The 23,052-nt window shown below is 41.8% G+C and overlaps 1 protein-coding gene across 3 annotated transcripts in view; it reads left to right on the top strand.

Annotated features, from left to right (window-relative positions):
• The window catches only part of ADK (adenosine kinase), a 258,251-nt gene extending 238,061 nt beyond the window's left edge, over positions 1-20,190 (top strand). For all 3 annotated transcript variants that reach the window (XM_077454045.1, XM_077454046.1, XM_077454044.1), the window contains exons 10-11: positions 10,097-10,183; positions 19,033-20,190. In XM_077454045.1, coding sequence (XP_077310171.1) covers positions 10,097-10,183; positions 19,033-19,157 — 212 coding nt within the window. In that variant the 3' untranslated portion in view covers positions 19,158-20,190. The remainder of the gene's footprint in view (positions 1-10,096; positions 10,184-19,032) is intronic.
• Positions 20,191-23,052: the final 2,862 nt, after the last annotated feature.

Below are 23,052 nucleotides of genomic sequence, written 5' to 3'. Positions count from 1 at the left end.
GCACCAGAATTGTATGCCGAGATGCACATGGCTGTCAGATTGGTAAAAAGTTGGTGGCAGGCGGGGGGAAGAGATTTTATAGCGAAAAATACTCTCTTCCACCATATGTCTCGATCTGCTAGCAATTTTTTTTTTTAAATTGCAGGTTTTATTTCTCTTTATTGAAAGACATTGTTTTATTCACAAGACATGTGGGACACTTTAATTTAAAGATGTATTTTGTTGTCTGTTATTTAACTAACCAACTACTATAAGAAGCAAAAAAAGTGAGATTTTCAGGCCCCATGGATGAGTGCAATATACCTGAGTAATAAAATTGAAAACATCTCTAGAAAATATTACTTATGGGCATAATTCCTTATGTCTTTTTCATATTATGTGCGGTGACTTGCGCTTCTCTGCACTGGATAAAGGTGGGTCACCACTAGGGTATAATTGTTTCTATTTACCCTGTTCACAACACACCGCTGTTGTGCATCATGTTTGAATATTTCCGCTGTGTATTGAATAGCATTGTGCTGCTTTGCAAATACATGAATGAAGCGTTCCTTTGTGACACTTCAGATAAAATTAGAAAGGAAAGAAAAGCAAGCAGTGTGATGCACTGGGACCTGTATTGCACTACTCCCTGTCGGAGCTCACATGGGAAAACACATTGTGTGTGTTTCTATACTGCTAGTGTGAATCGGGTCTATGTGATGGTGTTCTATCAGTAAGGGTCTCTTCACACCATATAGATAGTAAAATCAACCACTTCTTATAGCACAGGAGCTCTAACAAATACTTACTCTTCACACCATACTGCACATAAAGACTCAATGTGATTATTTGAAAATGCATATGTAAGCAACCTGCATCTACGTGCATTTTTGTGTGGCTCTGTATCTTGCGTTGCATTTATGTGCGTTGGCGTGCATTTTAAAAGTTAATTTGTTAGAGAATTGTGCAGTCCTTTTTGCATCCAAGACCCTTATCCTGAAAGAAGATTTGGAATGGATCTGGAAGGAGAACTCCAGGTCAAAATGTAGTTTAAAAATGGGTGTACCATGCATTTAAAAGGGGATCCCTTAGCAAAATATTTAAAATTGAGCAGCATGGGTTTTCGCCCCAAAATATCGCAATCTTTTATCCAAGCCTGCATCCTTGTCAGAAAAGAGGCAAGTGTGCACCCCCTTTCCTGAATCGCATCAGGCCACATTCCCTCGACAGTTCCCTGGCAAAGCACTTTGTCCTCATGTTGATGAGAACAAGGGGCGCTTTACCACAACCTTGGCCCAGTGGTTGTTTGGGTCTGCAGACGGAGAACCCATCAGAATCTGAAAACCACCTTTTAAGATCTTCTCCCAGATAGCTACTCCTTTATGTGAATGAGTAAGGGGTAACTCTGGTCACTCATTCACTTTAAGACTTTAGAGGGAAAGATGTGCAATAACTAAAAGATAATCTTGTGGGATCGAATTTATGCATAGTTTGTTTCCATGTGCCCAATGCACCTGTAAAAAGAAACTTAAACGTACAACCAGATTTTCATCCTGTAGTTTTGTGAAATTTATCATAATGTTTAAAACAGTCACAGAATTCTTTGTTTGTCTAGACCTGGTTTAAATAAAGAATTGGCAAGATTAACATGTGTTTCTTCCATTTCTTATAAGTGGCTTCCTATGTTTCTTCTTAGGACTGTATTTAAAACAGTAGAAAAGAAAATGAGACAAAGGTGATGTTTTTCATGTTTGTAGCTAGTCAGGTTTTACTTTTCATTTTTTGGGAAAAAGACAGAATCCTGATTGGTCGCTTCAGACAAATGTGCTTTTTTTTTCTACCTTAACCACTTCACCATTTGGCTGCCTAAAGACCAGAGGACTTTTTGCAGTTTGGCACTACGTCACTTTAATTGCTAATTGCGCGGCCATACAATGTTGTACCCAAACAGAATTTGCGTCCTTTTTTTCCCACAAATAGAGCTTTCTTTTTATGGTATTTGATTGCCTCTGTGATTTTTATTTTTTGCGATATAAACGGAAAAAGACCGAAAATTTTGAGGGGAAATTTTTTTCTACTTTTTAAGAAAAATCCAATAAACTCCATTTAATCATACATTTAGGCCAAAATGTGTTCAGCCACATGTCTTTATTGGTTTGCGCAAACGTTACAGCGTCTACAAACTAGGGTACATTTTCTGGAATTTACGCAGCTTTTAGTTTGACTGTCTATCTCATTTCTTGAGGTGCTAAAAAGGCAATGGGGTACACACCAACTACACATAGCTAATGTTTGCTGTATGCCCCCCATAAAATAGACTTTTCTTAATTAGCACATCAGGATGAAGTCGGCTGATGATAAAAACCTCTTCTCTGTCTGAGTTTGTATACAATGCGTACTGCCTTAATTGCCTTTTTGCTTTGAGTTCTGTTAGGCAAGTATCAAATTTCATGTTTCGTTCTATCCTTTCCATACATTCTTGCAGGTTCTCCAATGTCATACTTATTACAAATAGTGAAGTGATTTACCAGCTGTTTCTGGGCTTCTGCAATTTTACAGTCCTATATATTGAAAGCATTTATTTTCCTAGTATGGACAAAAGGTTTAAATATTTACCACTCCAGTTTTTGTTCTAAAAACTAAACTTAAGGTTGGACAGATAAAAAAAAAAAAGTTAATAAAGGTATGTAGTAATATGGAGGCAACTAGTGAAGGTAACTGAATTTGTCTCTACAGTGCCCTGTACACTAAAATTGACTCCTGACAAAGGAGAGCCGCAATTAAAAATCTGAGGTTATGCTTCCAGATGGGAAACATGTCTGCTAAAAAAAAAAAAAAAAGTGGGATGACCTCCTTGGTGTGCTGCTGTCCTCCCAACCAGACAGACAGCCGCTGGAATTGTATTTTAACCCAGATGTCCTTGACCAAGCTATGCTGCCCCATACCTTGGAATGAAAGGTGTGGCTATGCTATTTAGATCACAAAACAGGCTGAATATTATTTTAAATTTAAATTTTACAGTTAATACCTCTCCCATATACCTATTTGGTGTATTTTAGCTGCTACCCCTGGATCTCAACATGAACTAGCCAAAATAATGCTAAGAGGAGGCATCACACCATGCCTGGTATGGTAATATATGTATTTAGAAATTAAAGTGATTTGTAAACAATCCCCTTATAAAACAACCCATTCAGTTTAAAATGGAAACGAAAGGCAAAACATTTTTGAATAGATATAAAAATTTGTCTTAAATGCCTTTCAGGTATCACATGCCCTCTGTTCTCAGCTGCATAAGAGCTGGTGGGAGGAGAAGCAGCAGCACACTGAGCTTCTGAGTGAATGTCTGTGTCAGGACAACAAGTCTAATCATTGGAGGAGAGCATACGGAGTTCCCAGCATAGCTAGGGAACTGATCACAATGTGCTTTCCTGCTTGGTGTGGTCAGTTTTTAATAGGAAAGCAGAGGGACTAGCAGTAACATCAGGGATTTCACATAAAGGAAGCAATACAAAGAGAACAGGATACTTTCTTATACAAGTACATGGTACAGCAGCCACATATCAGAAATATGGGGTAATAAAGGCTTTAAAGCAGTTGTAGAGGTAATTTTTTTAATACTAAAATAAAGATGTTATACTAGCATGCTCTGTGTAAGGGTATTGCACAGAGTGTCCCTGAACCTCCTCTTCTGGAGTCCCCTGCCAGCACTGTTGGCTGCTCCTCCTCAGTCTGCAGCCATAGGAAGCTGCTTCCTATGGTGGTTGATGTGCCTGCCTGTTCCCAAGCCAGGCTGGATGTGTCCATTTACACTCGACCCTGACCCACTCTCTGCTTGCTGGATTTGGCTGGCAGAAGCCGATGGCTTCAGCTGTTCTCAGCCAAGCCTGTGAGAGAGGGGTGGGAAGACCTACAGACAAGCACAGTGCGGGATCGATACAGGACTCGGGTAAGTATTTAGGAGAGTGGGCGGCTAAAACAGCTATGCATTAAAGTGATAGGTATAACTTTTTTTTTTTTAATTAAGAAAGACTAACTCCTGTGCGGTTGGTTTTGTGCAGAACAGCCCAGATTCTCCTCTTCTTGGATCCCTCTATGCTGCTTTTGGCCCCTCCCTCCTATGAGTGCCCCCACAGTCAGCAGCTTCCTGTGGGGGCGCTGGAGCCGAGTCCCAGCCCTGTCCATTCAGACATGGGGCCCCACCACCTCAACGACTTTAATCCTCCCAGGTTGCCTCCCTCAACCCAGGACACATTTGTAGAAATCATTAACATTGCTTGTACCAGAAGCACCACCGAGGATTACTGGAAGTATACAGTTTGGATTAGGGGTTCTCTGGGGCACAAGTCACTACGTCCAAATAAATTTGCTGCTTTTAGGGAACAAAAACCTATTTTCTTTGTTGTGGAACCTGGGGATCGCTTCAAATCCTAATTCTACATGTAAACTTATGCATTTAGTATATGAAGGTTTTATTAAAGGGAAATTTCCTTATCAATGTTCCCATGTGCAAAATGTAATACAGTGTGTGCCAAGCATACAAGTCAAAATTTATCTTTAAACGTTGTTGAGCTATATTGGTGCTGATATTTTACGATTTCATACACTTTTAGTATAATTGTAACTGCTGTTTAAATGCCTGTCCAGAACATGGAAACAAGAATAAAATTTGGCTGACTCTTCTGCAAATGAATATGATGAGGCTAAAATTATCCTTGTAATAAACAAATGGCCCCTGCCACCACCTATAACTGGCCTTCACAGCAAGGAGCACATGGAAGGGCAAACACATGAATGACAAAACATTCCATAGCTCAGCTCACCAACCAGTCTGCCTACCAACCAACCTAACCTGTCCAACAGCCTGGATTAATAGCGGTTTAGTTAGCACACATTTGGTTGGCAGACTGGTTGATGAGTAGAGCTATAGAATGTTCTCTTTTTGTCCGTGCGTTTGCCCTTCCATGTGCTCCTTGCTGTGTAGGCCAGTTATAGGTGCAAATATGGACCATTTGTTACTGGTGCAAATATGGACCAGAGACACAATGGGCACCTTCGCTGCCACTGTGCTACATGGGTGTTGCAGTGTGCTCCTGTTCCTTTAAGGGGGATTGGGCTGCATCCATGTCCACCTGCCCCCCTTCTCTATCCATTGAATGCATATGCTCCCATTGTGGAGACGCTCATAAATTCTGTAGCCTGTAGCGTTTAGGACTGCAAGCAATACACAGGGTGCCGTGAAGAGGCCCTGCAGCTTACACATGCGTTTGCAAATGCGTGCTAACCAAACCCCTGTTTTTAATGCAGACTGTTGGACAGGTTAGTTTGGTTGGCAGACTAGTTGGTGAGTTGAGCTATGGAATGTTCTGTTTTTGTCATTTAAAGTGGTTGTAAACCCACTTTGAAAAAAAACACACCGGCAAGACAAAGGCATAATGAGCTAGTATGCATAGCATTCTAGCTCATTATGTAGTACTTACCTGAGATCAAAGCCCTCGCTAAGGTGCCGGTACACAGCACCGGACGGCAACATCACTCACGGAGGTCACTTCCGGCTATCACAGCTCCAGCTCTGTGATTGGCAGGAGCCGCTGGTAACGGCACACTCACTGACGCAAATGGCATTGCTTCAGTGCGCATGTGCCGATGACTTTGGCACATGCAAATACAGGGGAAATGCAAATGCAGGTTTAGGAGTTATCCTGGGTAGCTACAGGTAAGCCTTTATAGGCTGTAAGGGTTTATAACTACTTTAAAATGATCCTCATTCTGTGAAACTGTCATTGCTGCACTTGCTGTTTTTTACTTGTTGACCTGCTCAAATATCCGTATCCTTTCAGAACAACCCTAAGCAGGCCCCCACATAATCAGGTCTGTGTTACAGATGCTCTTGTAAGAAATATTGTCGCTTGATTGAGTCAGGATGCTCTGGGAGGTTCTCATAACCCTGCTTTGTCTGGTCGGCTCAGACTCCATTGACATGGTAATGAACAGAGCAGTGCCCATAACGAGTGGGGCTGTCCTGGCACCTCTCAGCTCCCCATCCTGCTTTGCCCTGAAATTCACTGTTTTCTGACAGGCCAGCTGCTTTCAAAAATTCCCGACTGGTTGCTGCACAACATAAGCAGAGAAGGGGCCATTACTACCATAGTAAACCTGTTACATGTGGGTAGTGTATTTGTATATACATTTGTGTTATGGCTGGAACATGAAGTCTGTAGTGAACACAGTTGCACAATGGTTCCTGCTAGAAGCGCTAAATGTTTTCTACACATAAATCATTTGTTTTGTTGTAGTTTGCTGCTAATCAAGCTACAGAGCTGTCTGCAAGCATTAAAGTGGATGTAAACCCCACGTTTTATTTATTTTTTATTTATTTTTTTATGTCATAATGTAGAGTATAAGATTTCCTTTCATTTGAGCCCAGTGTTGCCACAAAGAGTTAATCCAGCTCTGTGCAATCCTCCTTTTATTGTTCAGTCCAATAAATCTTGAAAGACTTTGTCAAATCCTCCCCCTTGCTGTGAGTGACAGGTGATTTCCATATCTCGTGCACTAGCCTAAGAGACAGGCATTATTTTTTAATTCCCTCCCACTCCTTTCTTCTGCTGCTCTATCAGGATTGGATGTTCCACACCTCAGCATAATTGGGCATGCTGAAGTCATGTGGTTACTTTCCTGTATTTTCACTGGATGTTAGAGATCATAGCAGAAGTTCAGTGTAAGAAATACACAGGAGATAATGCATATTGACAAGGGGAGTGTAGAGGTGGGCGGGGAGCCTACTGACATCACGACTCCACCCACCGAGCTCCAGACAACAGACCCACCCACAGAATCTGCATTTTTTCTGGTCTCGTAACTGAGGGGGGACATTTGACAGGTAAACATACATGCAAGAGGCATGCATATCCTTCTAGATAACCCCTATGGCAGTAGTTTAAAAAGGTTGACATTGGGTTTATATCTACTTTAAAGTAGAAATAAAGCAATATTCTCTCTTTTGCTGTGTGCTTCATGAGCTGTTATTGGTGCAAAGATTTGGTGAATTCCTTACAAGCTTTAATTATGAGAATTTAAAAGTCTACGGCCTTTTTAGTATGTAGGTCCTTATTTTTCAACCCTAGGACCCCTTTCACACTGGGGCGTTTTTCAGGCGCTTTAGCGTTAAGAAATATCCTGTAAAGCGCTTGAAAGAACCTGCAACTGCAATCCCAATGTAAAATTTTTAGCAAGTGTTAGAAAAGTGTGGACATAATAAAAACAAACTTTCAAATTCATCTCCTGGCTGCAGCAATGGTGTGATGCTGCAGCTGTCCCCCCACCAGCTCTAAGCCCGACAGCTGAGCAATCACACGTCTGCTGATACCTCAGTTCTTGGTCTTCACTGAGAGCGGTGACTTGTCCATCACCGGCTCTCTACTCTGCCCTTCCAATGGGCTTTAAGTCACATGACAGCAATCACCGCTCTCGATGACAGGGAGCAGTGATCTGTCATGACATTAGCCAGAACGGGGAAATGCTTTGTTTACAAAGGCTCCGTGACACAATCGCCGAGAGACCAGGGGACATGGCGTTTACCGGTCCCGCAGGCACGGTCATGCTGTACGTGGTTGGTTCATGCGTCTGCTATCCCCGACTCTTAATGGGGATGTACAGGTACGTCCATTTGCCCACCGCTGCAATTGTGCTGACTTATATCGGCGTGAGGAGGTCGGCAGACAAAAAGGTTAAACAATTTAATAGGGGGCAAATGTGATGGGCTTTTTTTTTTCTTTCTTTCTTTTCTACCACTATGTGCCTGTGCAGCCTTCAGAATTTTAGAGGCGCTTTGAAGCAGTACCCAAACCTGTGCTGAAAGTGGGCATCTTTAATGCCCAGTAAAGGGTGCTGAACTTGAACAGGGTTTTGTGTGCAATCTACCTATCTGCCTTGTTATGGGATCAGGCGGGCTACTTTTTTTCTTTCCCGTGTGTATCTACCTCTGTGGATAAAACACCTTAAAGGGGTATTAAACCAAGAACCAAAAATGTAATATATTGCAACTTGGCAATCATTAGATGTAATGGCTGCATTAGCTTTTCCCCCTCTGTTTTGGAACTTTCCCCTGTTTTAATATTGTGATCTGGCCAGTAACACACCACCGGTATTAACTAGTTCCTGACCAACCACTATGGTTATACTGTGGCAGAATGGCTCCCCATGGCAAGCTGCCATAACTGTATGTCGGCCCTTTAAGAAGCTGTAGGAGGCGATCCCGTAGCATGTGCCCAGCAGGCGCGATGACCACTGAGCAACCGCGAGTAAGTGTGAACACTGATCTCTCTCCTCTCCTAGTCGGTCTCATCCCCCCTACAGTTAGAACACATCCAGGGAACACCGTTAACACTTTGATCGCCCCCTTGTGTTAACCCCTTCCCTGCCAGTGACCTACAGTACTGCATTCTTATAGCACTGATCGCTGTGTGATTGTCAATGGTCTCAAAGATGTGTCATGTGTCCAATTTGTCTACGTATTTTTTATTTTTTTTTAACAAAAATATGTAGAAGAATACATATAAACCTAAACCTGAGGAAAAAAATGTTTTGCTTTTTTATGTGAAATTTATTATAGCAAAAAGTAAAAGATGATCTTGTTTTTCAAAATTGTCGCTCTTTTGTTTATAGCGCAAAAAAATAAAGTCCAAATATGAGATCTGAGGACTTTTTGACCCCAGATCTCATATTTAAGAGGACCTGCCATGCTTTTTTTTTTTTTCTATTACAAGGAATGTAATAAGGAATAAAAGTGATCCAGATTTTTTTTTTTATTATTTTAAACGGTGAAAATTTTTTATAAAATAAGAAAACATTTTTTTTTTATTTGTCCCGATGAGCTCATGCGCAGAAGCGCAAGAATACGTGAGTAGCGCCCCCGTATATAAGAACGGTGGTCAAACCACACGTGAGGTATCGTCGTGATCGGTAGAGCAAGAACAATAATTTTAGCCCTAGACCTCATCTGTAACACAAAACATGCAACCTTTAGAATTTTTAAAACGTCGCCTATGAAGATTTTTGAGGGTAAAAGTTTGACGCCATTCCACGATAGGGCGCAATTTTGAAGCATGACGCGTTGGGTATCAATTTATTCGGCGTAACATTATCTTTCACAGTATAAAAGAAAATATGGAATAACTTTACTGTTGTCTTATTTTTTTTTTTAAAGTGAATTTTTCCCCAAAAGTGCTTGTAAGACCGCTGCGCAAATACGGTGTGAAAAAAGTATTACAATGACCACCATTTTATTCTCTAGGGTGTTTACATGTCAAACATTATATTTTTTATTGTTGACATCTAAATTCCAAAATGAGGCTAGTCATTTAAAGAGGAAGTAAACCCTGATGAGTTTACTTCCTCTTTCATTCCCTGCAAATGCAAAGCATAATGGACTACTATGCATCGCATAGTAGCCCATTATGTGTCACTTACCTGACACAGGAGCCAGCGAAGTCGCCGCTGTCCCCTGTAGTCCGTCGCATCCATCTTGTTGGTGGGGTCTCGCAGCTCCGCCGCTGTCATTCGGCGAAGCAGCGATTACGTCACTCCCACGCATGCGCACGGGAGTCGACACGCGCGGCAGCTCCATTCTTGGAAATGCCGTGCTCAGTGCGCCCGCGCGCCGCTGTCTACGGCGCATGCGCCGTAGACAGCGGTGCCCGTTTTCGGGCAAATATCTCCTAAACCATATAGGTTTAGGAGATATTGCTTGGACCTACAGGTAAGCCTTAATCTAGGCTTACCTGTAGGTCAAAGTGGTTTGTAAGGGTTTACAACCACTTTAAGTGGTTAAACATAGCCCAACCCCAACTTTTTTGAGACCTGTTTTTGCCATCAATTTAAAAATTACCTTATTTTTTTCTTAAAATGGTATATTTTCTCAATTTAAATATTTGATATATTTTCTACTGTGAATACGATATGGGTTTGAGATCTGTAAATCATTGCATTCTGTTTTTATGTCGCTTTTATACAGCACCCCACCTTTTATGGAATTGTGGTTGTAGGATGGATCTTAAAAGTTGCTCACGTTATGACATGCTGTGTAATCTATAGCTTTTATTTTTATTTTTTCCAGTGGATGAAGTTGTGGCATTCCCCGTGTTAGAGATTGACCAGGGTAAAATAGTAGACACCAATGGAGCTGGGGATGCATTTGTTGGCGGTAAGTACTGTGTTAAGTAGTCATAGTGAACATGGCAATTATAGGGGGTATCGAAATCAGCCCTTCACATGTCATGAGGGCTCCACAATAGTTTCATTTTGTAAGTTTTCTATATTTGGTACATAACATGGTGCACCCTGGAAAAATTGTTTGTGTAAAATGTTCATGTAACGTAAAGATCAAGTCTACAACAATTTCAGACATTTTCCAGCTTTCCCTTTGCTAAAATCCTTAACAGTGTGCTCATTTACACAAGTGTGTGTGTGTGTGTGTTCTTAGAATGTCTGGATCTGTTCATTGGAAACCCCCTTTGCAGCAACAGATCACTTATGGTTATCTAGTGCAGTGTTTCTCAACAGTCCTCAAGGCAACAGGTCATGTTTTCAGGATTTCCCTCAGATGAAACAGCTGTGGTAATTACTAAGGCAGTGAAACTGATCAAATCACCTGTGCAAAGAATGGGAAGCCTGAAAACATGACCTGTTGGGGCGCCTTGAGGACTGGAGTTGAGAAACACTGATCTAGTGCATCCAGCAACATAGCTTTAATTGATTTATTGCTTCAGTTGGGAGACGGTCTGCGGACTCGTAGGAAGTGCTGTGATACGGCATGTAGAGCCATACTGGGGAATTACCAAAGCTTCCTTCATTATTATAATGGCACAATAAACTGGAGAGAGTGGCCCAATGCATTCTTTAGTAGGAAGTACCCACACTCTTAAGAGTGGGGACATGTCTGCTGCAGCTTGCACTTCTCTGAGTTGGACGTCCCAGGCCTATGGGTTCATTTGGTTTAAAAAAAAGTGCAAGAGTTTAAAACTCTACCCCCTCACCATGTTTATTTCTCACCAGCAAAAATATGGCTAAAAACTGTCAAGTTTTCAGACCACCCTAAACCATCTTTTGTCTCGGGCAGTAGTCATTCTGGTCCCTCTAGAGCAGTGGTCATCAACCCTGTCCTCGGGGCCCACTAACAGGCCAGGTTTTATTTATTTTATGCCGACTAGAATACCTGAATTACTGAGCAGCAAATGATATCACCTGTGATGTATTTCAGTTATCTTGCAAACCTGGCCTATTAGTGGGCCCTGAGGACAGGGTTGATGACCGCTGCTCTAGAGAACACCTTCAGAGTAGTATTCTATTCAACCCTGTTCATGGTACCAAATTAGTGTACTTATTCATCCAATTCTGACCTAAAATCCCTAATGGCATCCACAGAAGTCAGTGATTGTCTGAGACAAGGTGAATATCTGGCATTGGTCAACATTCAAGATGTTTACCTACATATTCAAATTTACCCTCTTCATCTGCACTTTCTACTGCTTACATGAAGTTGGAGACAAACACTTCCAATTTGTCACACTGTCATTTGGCTTATCCTGTGCCCCCAGGATATTTACAAAGGTGGACCTCTACTCGACCTCTTAACAGTGCATCCACATCACAGCTTCCCTAGACAACCTTCTGAAGGATTCCACCGCAAAATGATCTGCAAATTTACAAAGAACTAGCCAGATTCTATAGGTTTTGGGTGGATAGTCCACTTTCAAAAGTCTATTCAGCCCTCCTTTTGTCTAGAATACTTAGGACTTGATCTGGACATGGCCCAGGCAAGTGTTCCTTTGTGTCCAAACAAGATTGCCTCCCTAATATCACATGCTTGGACCTAAAGATCGAGAAGACATCCCTCAATTTGATTCTCCATGAGGACCTGGACCTTATGTTAGTCTCCTTCAAGGCTGTTTCTTTTGCTTTGTTCCATTCAAGGCCTTTTCAACACAGCGTTCTGTTGGCCTGAAACACACAATTCTTCTCCAATTCTTGCCAATTAGAGAACACCTAGCTTAGTGGATTTCCAATTGAGGCATGGAAATGAGTCATCACATGTAGAATAAAACGCCAGCACCTCAGGCTGGTGAGAAGGGTTCCAATTTCTCACAGTTCAGTGAACCTGGTCACAAAAGGGAATCAAACCTCTCCATCAGCAAGTTGAAACTTGCATCACTAGAGACCCCCTTCTTCAGGGACACCCGATCAGGGTGCAATCAGACAATGCTATGGCAGTGGCCTATTAGGTGGGTACCAGGAGTCAGACAGTCTTAAAAGAAGTAAAGCAGGGTACACCTGAACATGCTGAACCACCTCACTTGTGGTCTTTGTGTACCGCTCTCTAACAGAAGCTGGTATAGGCACCAGCTGCGGCACTGATTTGTTTATTGTGATGGAAACCCGAAAACCATCTCTGCTGTCGAGTGAAAATAGACTGTTTTCATTCTGAGAGTAGACGCTTGACGGATTTACTCACTCGTCACCGACCGGACCAGGGGGAATAGTACTTTCATCCCAACATCTTAAATCTTCTATGTCCAAAATTGGACGACTCTAGATGTTGTTGTCTTAGCTTCAAGGTTCAGCCAGTTACCCCTGGTTGTGGCTAGAACCAAGGATCTTCTAGCACTGAGATCAGATGCCCTGATTATTCCATTTCCTTTAGCCTTTCAGGATCTGCCTTCTCTCCAGTGAATGATGCAGGCTTCATTCCTGCATCAATCTCAGTCTTCGTTTTTTTAATTTGCCAATGGTGCTCTGCTGCTGTATGCTCTTATCAAGTGCTCTGTAACGGAAGAAGATATATTTGACTCCTGGGCTCACTGCTGGACTGCGGTTTCATTGACAGGTATTGGGTAAAGCTCCAAAGCCACTGCCGCTCTCTGTGTAGCCCGCTGTGTTGCTGACCTGATTTGATGAGCGAAGCACAGCAGGCCACATGTTGGACTCCAGGAGTGTATTGCCTTGTGATCTTATGTGAATCATATATCAACAATAGCAGCTTACACACTTGGTCAACATATACCAGACCCATGATGTATATAAATTCCTTGGCATTCTAGGGATTCCTGCTGCTAACCTTCAAGAATATTTTGAATGCAGTCCCTTTGTTGCACTAAGCTCTAGTCATTAACTTGCTAAACTACTTACCAACCAACACATCAGACAAATCACCTGCCAGCATGCAACCACTCTTCTGGGAGCTAAATTACAGTGGATACAAGTGCATGAAATGTAGTATTCAGTCTCATGTGTAACTTTAAATGCCATGCATCGGCACAGTTTTAATAGCATGACATCTTTCATGCCAACACTTGGTAGCAAATTCAAGCAATGAAGATTTTAAGAATGTCTCATTTATGATTCTGTGGCACACTGGTTATTTTCCAGGTTAATTATTTTATGTTATGCAATGGTGTGCTTTTTGTAATGCTAGCTTTGCTGTATTTGTTTGTAAATGTAATTGAGAACTGAGCAAGCTAGTAAACATGCTGTCATGGTTTTTTTTTTTTTTTTATAAATAGACATGTATAATGGTGATGCAAGAAATGAGTATTCATATTTTATTCTGGTCCTCTGGTGTCTACATACCATTTTTTTTAATTATGGTAGTGACACAGAACCCCAAGCCAGTAAAGCTAATCGAGACACCCTGCTTAACCACTTAAGCCCTGGACCAATTTGCAGCCAAAGGACCAAGCCCCTTTTTGCGATTCAGCACTTCGTCGCTTTAACTGACAATTGCGCGGTCGTGCGACGTGACTCCTAACCAAAATTGGCATCCTTTTTTTTTTTTTCACAAATAGAGCTTTCTTTTGGTATTATTTGATCACCTCTGCGGTTTTTATTTTTTGCGCTATAAACAAAAATACAGCGCCAATTTTGAAAAAATGCAATATTTTTTTACTTTTTGCTATAATAAATATCCCCGAAAAATATATAAAAAACATATTTTTTTTCCTCTGTTTAGGCCGATACATAGTCTTCTACATATTTTTGGTAAAAAAAATGCAATTGTAGATCATTGATTGGTTTGCGCAAAAGTTATAGCATTTACAGAATAGGGAATAGTTTTATAGCAATTTTGTAAATATTTTTTTTTTTTTACTAGAAATGGTGGCGATCAGCGTTTTTTTTTTTTTTTTTTTTTACCATTGTCATTTAAGCCCCATACACACCATCAGATTTTCTGCTGATTTTGTTTCCTTCAGATTTACCAAAACCATATAATATGAGGTCAAACCTTAGGAGTTTCAATGTGTATGCAATCAGGCAGGCCCTTGCACTACATGGTTTTGGTAAATCTGAAGACAAAAATCAGCAGAAAATCTGATGGTGTGTATGGGGCTTTATACAGCAATCAGTGCTATTTAAATGCACTGATTCCTGTGTAAATGGCAGTGTAGGTGTTATGTATGACGTTATGTTTTTTTAATTTTTTTATTGTGGGGGCGTGGCCTGGCATGTGACATCACGGATCGTCCTTCCCTATAAAAGGGAACAGACGATCGGTGACAGCCACACAGGGAAGCATGGGGGGGTTTGTTTACACAGACCTCTCCTCGTTCTTCACCTCTGTGACCCGATCGCGGGACACCAGCGGCGATCGGTCTGCTGGTCCCACGGAGCTCAGGAATGGGTCGGGAGTGTGCCGCCAGCTTAAAAAGCAACGTACAGGTACATGCTTGTGACCAGCCGTGCCATTCTGCCGACTTAAATCGGTGTGAGGCGGTCCTTAAGTGGTTAAAGAGATTCTAAAAACTTGTGTTTTTTCACCTTAATGCATCCTATACATTACATTAAGATTAAAAAAAAACACCTGGCAGTGACTGACCCCCAGCCCCCACGTTTTACTTACCTGAGACCTGGAACTTGACCTGGCGGGAACACGCTGTCTCTCTGCCTGGGGTTCTCGCCTCTTGATTGGATAGATGGCAGCGCAACCATTGGTTCCCGCTGCTGTCAATTAAATCCAATGACCCGGGAGGCGGGGCCAAATCATACATTCAGCGGCTATGACCGCCAAATGCTGGACTCAGGAGCGCGCCCGCAAGGTAACCTCCTCAGGAGCGTGGTTATCCGATGTGGGGAGGAGCCACGAGAGCCACCCGGTGGCCCCCAAAAGACGAGGTTCGGGTCCACTCTGTGCAAAACAAGCTGCACAGTGGAGGCAAGTATGATGTGTTTTTGTTTTTACAATCACTTTAAAAGCAGATTTAAATGCTTAAAGCTGACATTTAGCCCAAAAAAATTCTCTACAGTTTTTTACTTTGGCTGTAATGATGTCTAGAGGTCGACCGATATGGGTTTTTCTGTGGCCGATGCCGATATTTAGAAATCATGGCGGGCCGATATATGATGCCGATTTTTTTGGCCGATATGTTGGGCCGATATGTTAGGCCGATTTTTTATTTTATTTTTATTTTATTTTTTTATCCCCCTTCATCTCATAAAACCTAACAGACACCTTTCCCACTGGGGCGTTTTTTTTGGCGCTTTTGGGCTAAAAATAGCACCTGTAAAGTGCCTGCAAAACGGCTCCCCTGCAGTCTGTGTGAAAGACAGAGTGCTTTCACACTGAGGCGATGCAAGCAGCATGTTTGGAGTGGTGTATACCGCTTCTCCACCACTCCTGCCCATTGATATTAATGGGCACCACTGCCCAAGCGCGTGCAATGCGACTTGGCAGCGATGCTTCACGGGCACATTTAACCTCTTCTTCGGCCGCTAGCTAGGATTATATGTGCCCCACTAGCAGCCGAATAGCACCGCTAAAATGATGGTAAAGCACTGCTAAAACTAGCAACATTTTACCATCAACGTCTGCCCACTCCAGTGTGCAAGCAGCCTATAAAATAAAAACAAGTACTCAAAACTTTTGGACGAAAAAAAAAAAAGGGACTAACTTTACTGTTTGTTTTATTTTTTTATTTTTTTCTAAAAATCATTTAGTGTATTCCCCCCCCCCACAAAAAAAAATGCATTTGAAAGACCTCTGCGCAAATGCCGTGTGACATAAAATGTTGCAACAACCGCTATTTTATTCCCTAGGATCTCTGCTAAAAAAATATATATACTTTTTGGGGGGTCAAAGTGATTTTCTGGCAGAAAATACAGGACTTTTACTTGTAAGCAACAAGTGTCAGAAAAGATTTAGTCTTTAAATGGTTAAACTGAGAACTTCTACACACTGAGATGACTTCATTCATTGAAGTGTAAACATTGTATCTTTCTGTTCTTTTCTTGGCAGCCTGCCCTGAGAGGAGGAAAGACGTTTCTATGACGACTCAGGCAACTTGCACTGACTTCTATTACAGAAGTCATTTCCAAGTCCCACTGTTCTAAATCTGCCTTTTTATCAGCTCAATCGGCCGATGCCGATTAATTAAAAAACGGCAAATATCGGCCGATATATCGGCCGGCCGATATATCGGTCGACCTCTAATGATGTCTAGGCTGCTGGTTTCTGTAGAAAGATTCAATGTAGGGCTGCCATGTCCTGCTTCTGAACTTTCTGCGCTATGGGAGTTAACATCTTCAAGTCTGTGGGCTCAGCTTCACTAAAGATTATCCGATTCAATGCGTTCCCTCCTACCATCCTCTACAATGGGATAAGTGCTTTAACCAATTACACTGTCTGTAATATGATCTGTTAATGGGGAGAGTGATCAGTCACAGGATTCTCTGCTTCATTCACATATAGTGTTTAGAGGCAGTGTAATCAGTGAAATAACTTTTCTTAACCACTTCCCACCCAAGGTACGTCCAGGGACGTCCTTGACTTTCCCGGGGTATATCTGAATGATGCCTGAGGCCACAGACCTCATTCAGATATCAGCATTTTCAGAAGCGATTCCCTGCACCATAAGAACAATCATAGCGGCTGTTCCACCGCTTGATCGTTCTTACTGGCGGCGGGAAGGGACGCCCCTCCCGCCACCCTCCGTTGCTTCTACCGACTCACCGCTTCCATCGTTGAGTCGTCACAGGATCCGCTGGATGATACCATAGAGATTTCCGGTGGACCAGATGGTCCCTGGAGTCTCTATGATAGTTCGGAGGTCGGGCGCGATGTTGACGTCACGCCCGGCCTCTGCATTCAAAATAACTGCACCGATTTGGCTGGGAAGCCAGGATCGTTTTTTTATTTTAGGCTTCCCAGCCTAGAGGGGTGATGTGGGGTCTTATTGACCCCATATCTCACTGTAAATAGGTCCGATCGTGCCATATTCCTATTACAAGGGATGTAATAGGAATAAAAATACAGTTGTAAAAAGCTTTTTACATAACTTGGTCACTCTTAGTGAAATTTATACACAGTGAGTGTGCCAGAGCAGTGGCTCTTCCCTATCTCTTCTCTTCCCATTGTACAGCTATGTGAGCCTGTAGTGAATATTTGCAAAACAAAGGTTGTATACACAGTAAAACAGATATCGGTCTTAAAAAACTACATTTACCCCAATCTATAAGATTCCCTTTCATGCCTTTGTGACAGCATATGACTTTTAAAGTGGAACTATAGGCAAACCTTTTTTTCCCCGCCATTCGCGTCCCAATGTGGAGAGTTTGCTTCACTTCCTGTCCCATAGCCAAACAGAAAGTTAGAGGAAATCCCTGCAAATTAAAGCAATTCCTTGGGGACCCACAGGTTACCAGAACCAGTGTCCTTATTGGAAGATTTCCCCTCTGTTACTTTTCTCAGGACAGCCCAAAATTTGGGATTTTCTTTTACTTTCACTGATGATAAACAGGATAAATAGAGAGGGTAAATCTCCCTAATGGGGCACAGGTCGCAATAAAAATGGACAGGCATTCTTATCCCTCTCCACTCTATCCAAAATTTAAAAAAAGTTTTGCCTTTTAGTTATACTTTGAGTCTAAATGTAAAATACCACTTATGAGTATGTTAAAGCGAGAGTCCGCTTTTTTTTTTTTTTTTTTTTTTTTTTTAAAGCCAGCAGCTACAAATACTGCAGCTGCTGACTTTTAAAATAATGACACTTACCCACCAAGCGCGCCCGCGATGTCGGCACCCGAAGCCGATCTCTCGATCGTCTCTCGGGTGCTGCCACCGCCATCTTGGGTATGGGAATCAGGAAGTGGAGCCTTGCGGCTTCATTTCCCGGTTCCCTACTGCGCATGCGCGAGTCGCGCTGCGCAATAAGGATGGACCCGCTGTCTCTGCGATCCGTGTGTTTCCCAGCAGACAGCGGGGGACCTTCGTAAAGGGGCGTAGCTTCTGCAGAATCTATGCCGGAAGTGGGTGCAGATACCTGTACTGTACAGGTACCTGCACCCCCCTGAAAGGTGCCAATTGTGGCGCCGGAGCGGGGGAGGGTTCCAATGAGAGGAAGCTCCACTTTAGGGTGGACCTCCGCTTTAATTAACCTTGCATCAGAGAATTTGGATTGTGCATCAGTGTGTTCTTAGTTCTCAGGCCCAATGTCTCAGACAAACTACACATTAAGTCTCAAGTTTACTGACTCATACTGACACAGCTAAACTTAGTCTGGGCGTTTAAGCTTCAAAAACCTCCAGTCACAAAGGGGTTAATGGACAGAAAGGTAATAGTCTTAAGTTCACAACCTAATTTAGCTTGAAGGTTAGTGTCAGAACAAAAGAAATGTAGTTGCCATAGCAAGAGAAACACCAAGGCAGAACAAGCTTCGTAGAACAATAGAGGTGGTTGGTGTTAACAGGACTTGTTAAAGAGGAAGGAGCTCCTTATGGTTTGCTCCAGTGGTAACTACAACATTGATTCACCTATGAGATTTCTGGTATGCCATATCAGTTTTGTCGCTATTACTCTCCCACTTTTGAAATCTATCTCTGCATCCATCGTAACAAGCAAAACGAGTTTAGCATGGGAACCATCAGATTCCACTATTTTATGATCATGTTTACTATTGTCTAGAAGTCTGATTCATATGGCCTGTTATGCCTAGCTTATAGAATGGTGGCAGATGCATACACTAAGTATTTAACACGTCTTTTTTTTTTTTTTTTTTTTTTCTGCAGGTTTTCTTTCTCAGTTAGTGTCTGACAAGCCTTTGGAAGAGTGTATCCGAGCTGGTCATTATTCTGCAAATGTGGTTATTCGACGAGCTGGCTGCACTTTTCCAGAAAAACCGGACTTCAAATAATGAAAGGGATGAAGCCTGTGAAAAGAGATCTGCAGGTCCCTCGTTCCTCCTTTCTCCTCCCCTCTACACAGGCGTAAAAATGAACTGTACTCTGTTCTCCTGTCAGCTTCACAAATATAGTATATACCCTCCCCACTTATCTCTCTACCTCTTCTCCAATAAATTTGTCCAGTGTTTGGGGAGGGCAATGTTTAAATAGGTGTACTCAAGATAACTTAACTTGCTTATTAGTTGGGTTATCAGTTGGTGAAATGTAACGATCTGATCATGCATACTGTCTGGACAACATTGCTGCTTAAGTCTTAAATGTAATATCAGGTACAGCCTCCTACAACATTTTATCTATTTTATTTGAAGTGAAAAGCTTTAGCAGAAAAATTTGGCAAAATATTGGTGTGAATGGGCCTTCAAATATTTACGCACATATGTTCATAAATCTAAGTGGAGAAGAAGCTAATTGAGTATCGGTTCAGACCCAGATTCTTTAGACCTATTTTAAGGGATCAACGGGGCTTACAATAGTCTATTTGGAATGGAAAGGTGTAGAGATGGCATCTTAAGAACACCATTTTCTCAGTTACTCTTGAGAAGAAATTATTCTTCTTTTGCTGGGCAACCATTAAGATAGTATGCAGCAGAGCCAGTAATATTTACATTCTCCAGAGCGCAATAAATTGCTTTCTGTCAGTGCCCTTATAGACTGTGTGTAAGCTATATTTTGTTGTATTTAATAATGGTGCATTGTTTTTACTAAATTGGGTACAGAATTCACATGCAAAACTGTCAGGAAATGCCAAAATGTGGTTTTAAACCAATTATAGCCAATGGAGGGGGTGGATACCAAAATACATTTGTTGGTTTCCCATTGAAGTGATTCTTGGTAGCGATGCACAGTTTAGTAACAATATTGAGGAAAGCCTTTTTCCCCTCCCATTTTACCAGTTTGTGACATTAGCACAGTCTGTCTGTGATACATTCATACAATGTATAATTTGATACTGAAAAATAAAACAAAATGAACTTGTTTACTTTTGATGGTGTTTTTGTTTGTTTTTTCCTTTTTGTTTTTGGAATATGTATGTTTGACTGTTCGGTTGTCAGGAGTGAAATAAAACACTACAATTGAATATGTAGCAGGTATGGCTCTGGACTGTCCTCTATCAAAAAAAAAAAAACCTATAAGTTTATGGATCAGTTGTTGGACTCCCTTCCAGAAGGGACGTAACTTGGGACACAACCAAAAAAAATGCAAAAGAGTACCAGTTTTCACAGGGGTGGAACTGCAGGAAAGAAATCATATGTAGGAGGTTGTGTGTCCTGTACCAGTGTGTCATTAATTTGTGGCTGGCCTCTTGGTATCTACTGGATATGGAAGAACAGCTACTAAAGAAGGGGACACCGTCCCTCTGTTTATTCCTAAAAGTCCTGTCCAAGTCCCATTCCAATTTCTGTAAGAAAGGGGGGGACATATCCCTCAGGCATTGTATTGGTCAGGGAGCAAGGAACCGACTCTGCAAGTGAGGCGGGGTCTTAGCATTGTTGCTCAAATGGTAGGATAGCCACCAACGGGTCATTCCATAATTACATGGATGTTAGAAAGTATTGTATTTGCATAGCTTGCCATAGGTCCAGTGGGGAGGAAAGCATGGCACTGATCTCAGGGATGTTCCACCAACAACCCTCCAACTGAAAATGAGTCTCAACTGATTAGTCCAGAGAAAGGTCTTGAACTTGGCATTCATCACACCTTGTCAAGCAGCCTGCCTTGGCCTAAACCAATAAATAAGTACCTATTAGGAGGATGAGATTTTACCTCTGGTTGCAAGGGTGAATATTTCCACGGGAGAGTCTAGTGGCAGGGCAGAGAAATCCTTCTCTAGTGCCATTCAACCTTTCTCTATGCCATGTTTAGTCAAATCTAATGTACTTGCCATATGAACGGCATAATAATATTTTAAAGAATCTGGGACTTAACCCTCCAGAACTGCACCAATGGGCCACCTTCCAAAAATAAAACATTGGCGCAGGCACAGTATATCACAAAAGTGAGTACACCCCTCTCATTTTTGTAAATATTTTATTATATCTTTTCATGCGACAACACTGAAGAAATTACTTTGCTACAATGTAAAGTAGTTGGTGTACAGCTTGTATATCTGTGTAAATTTGATGGCCTCTCAAAATAACTCAACACATAGCCATCAATGTCTAAACCACTGGCAACAAAAGTGAGTACACCCCTAAGTGAAAAATGTTCAAACTGGGCCCAATTAGCTATTCGCGGTGTCGTGATTCGCTAGTGTTACAGGGTCTCAGGTGTGAATGGGGAGCAGGTGTGTTAAATTTGGTGTTATCGCGCTCACTCTGGTCACTGGAAGTTCAACATGGCACCCCATTGCAAAGAACGCTGAGGATCTAAAAAAAAAATTGTTGCTCTACATAAAGATGGCTTGGGCTATAAGAAGATTGCCAAGACCCTGAAAGTGAGCTGCAGCACGGTGGCCAAGACCATACAGCGGTTTAACAGGACAGGTTTCACTCTGAACAGGCCTTGCCATGGTCAACCAAAGTAGTTGAGTGCACCTGCTCAGCTTCGTATCCAGAGCTTCTCTTTGGGAAATGGACACATGAATGCTGCCAGCATTGCTGCAGAGATTGAAGGGATGGGGGGTCAGTCTGTCCAAAATTATAAATCCTGATGTACTCGCTGCCTATCTCACTTCTTGAGGTCCTAAAATGCCAGGACAGTACAAATACCCCTCAACTGACCCCTTTTTTTAAATAGACAGCCAAGGTATTTAGTAAGAGGCATGGTGAGTTTTTTTTTTTAAGTTGTATTTTTTTTTTCACAAATTGTTGTCCTTTTAACACGTTATGTCTCACAACGTAGGCATATTTTTAATTACATCCTAAAACACATTCTGCTATGCCTCCTAAGTATGGGGATACCACATGTATGAGACTTTTGCAGCCTAGATGCATAGAGGGGCCCAAAATCCAACGAATACCTTTGGTCTTTCAGGTAGCATAAAGCAAAGACCCCAAAAGGCATTGTGAGTCTTTTAAAAACTTTTGCAAATTGCACAATGAAAATGCTTACATTTTATTAATTTTTTTTTACACTTTCAATTTAACCCCTTGGTGCCTGTTGTATGCAAATACGCTTGGTCCTTGGCGTCGAGGGACCGTGTTTGCATGAATTGTGTATATACCTGTGCTGAAAGTGCATGCCCTGCGTGCTCCCAGCACAGTTATTGTCCCCTAACCAAAAGCTCCTAATTGTGATCAGTTGTTTCAGACCACGTCACTGCCATGACAGCCAATCACAGCGGTCACGTGATTTAGGCCACCTCCCAGATTCATAAATCTCTTAAAGGGCCGACGCCAAGAGTTTAATTATATATTTCTCACAGCATGAGCACATTAAAACCCAAAACACATTCTTCTACTCCTGAGCATGGCGTTTATCACGTGTGAGACTTCCAGTGCCTGAACTGATTACATACTAGACATTTTATTTTTCAACCAATTGTATAAAAAACATTGTGCTAAAATGGTCACTTCTATGCGAATGGTCAAAGTATAGCTAAGTGTAGTGCCAGTACCTATAAGCCAAGCAAGAAATGTGCAACAATGGCAAAAAGAATATTGGGACTTTATATGATAAATTGCTTAGATTTTATTGAACCATATTATCATGTTATTTTTCTGATTTCATGTTTATATCTCTGGAGCCCATGATCACGTGATTTGAATTTTTTTGTTCTTAGCTGTGCTTCATATAAAGTCCCAATATTCTTTTTGCCATTGTTGCAAATTTCTTGCATACAATAGGGATGGAGGTAGATGAATTTACCCATTCATTACCTCATATAAAGTCCCAATAACCCTGTCT

The sequence above is a fragment of the Lithobates pipiens genome, unplaced genomic scaffold, assembly GCF_037356315.1.
Source record: "Lithobates pipiens isolate NorthernLeopardFrog02 unplaced genomic scaffold, aLitPip1_a1.2 Scaffold_25, whole genome shotgun sequence".
Lineage (NCBI taxonomy): Eukaryota > Metazoa > Chordata > Amphibia > Anura > Ranidae > Lithobates > Lithobates pipiens.
The sequence above is the reverse complement of the archived record's forward strand: the minus strand, read 5'-3'. Positions and strand labels throughout refer to the sequence as shown.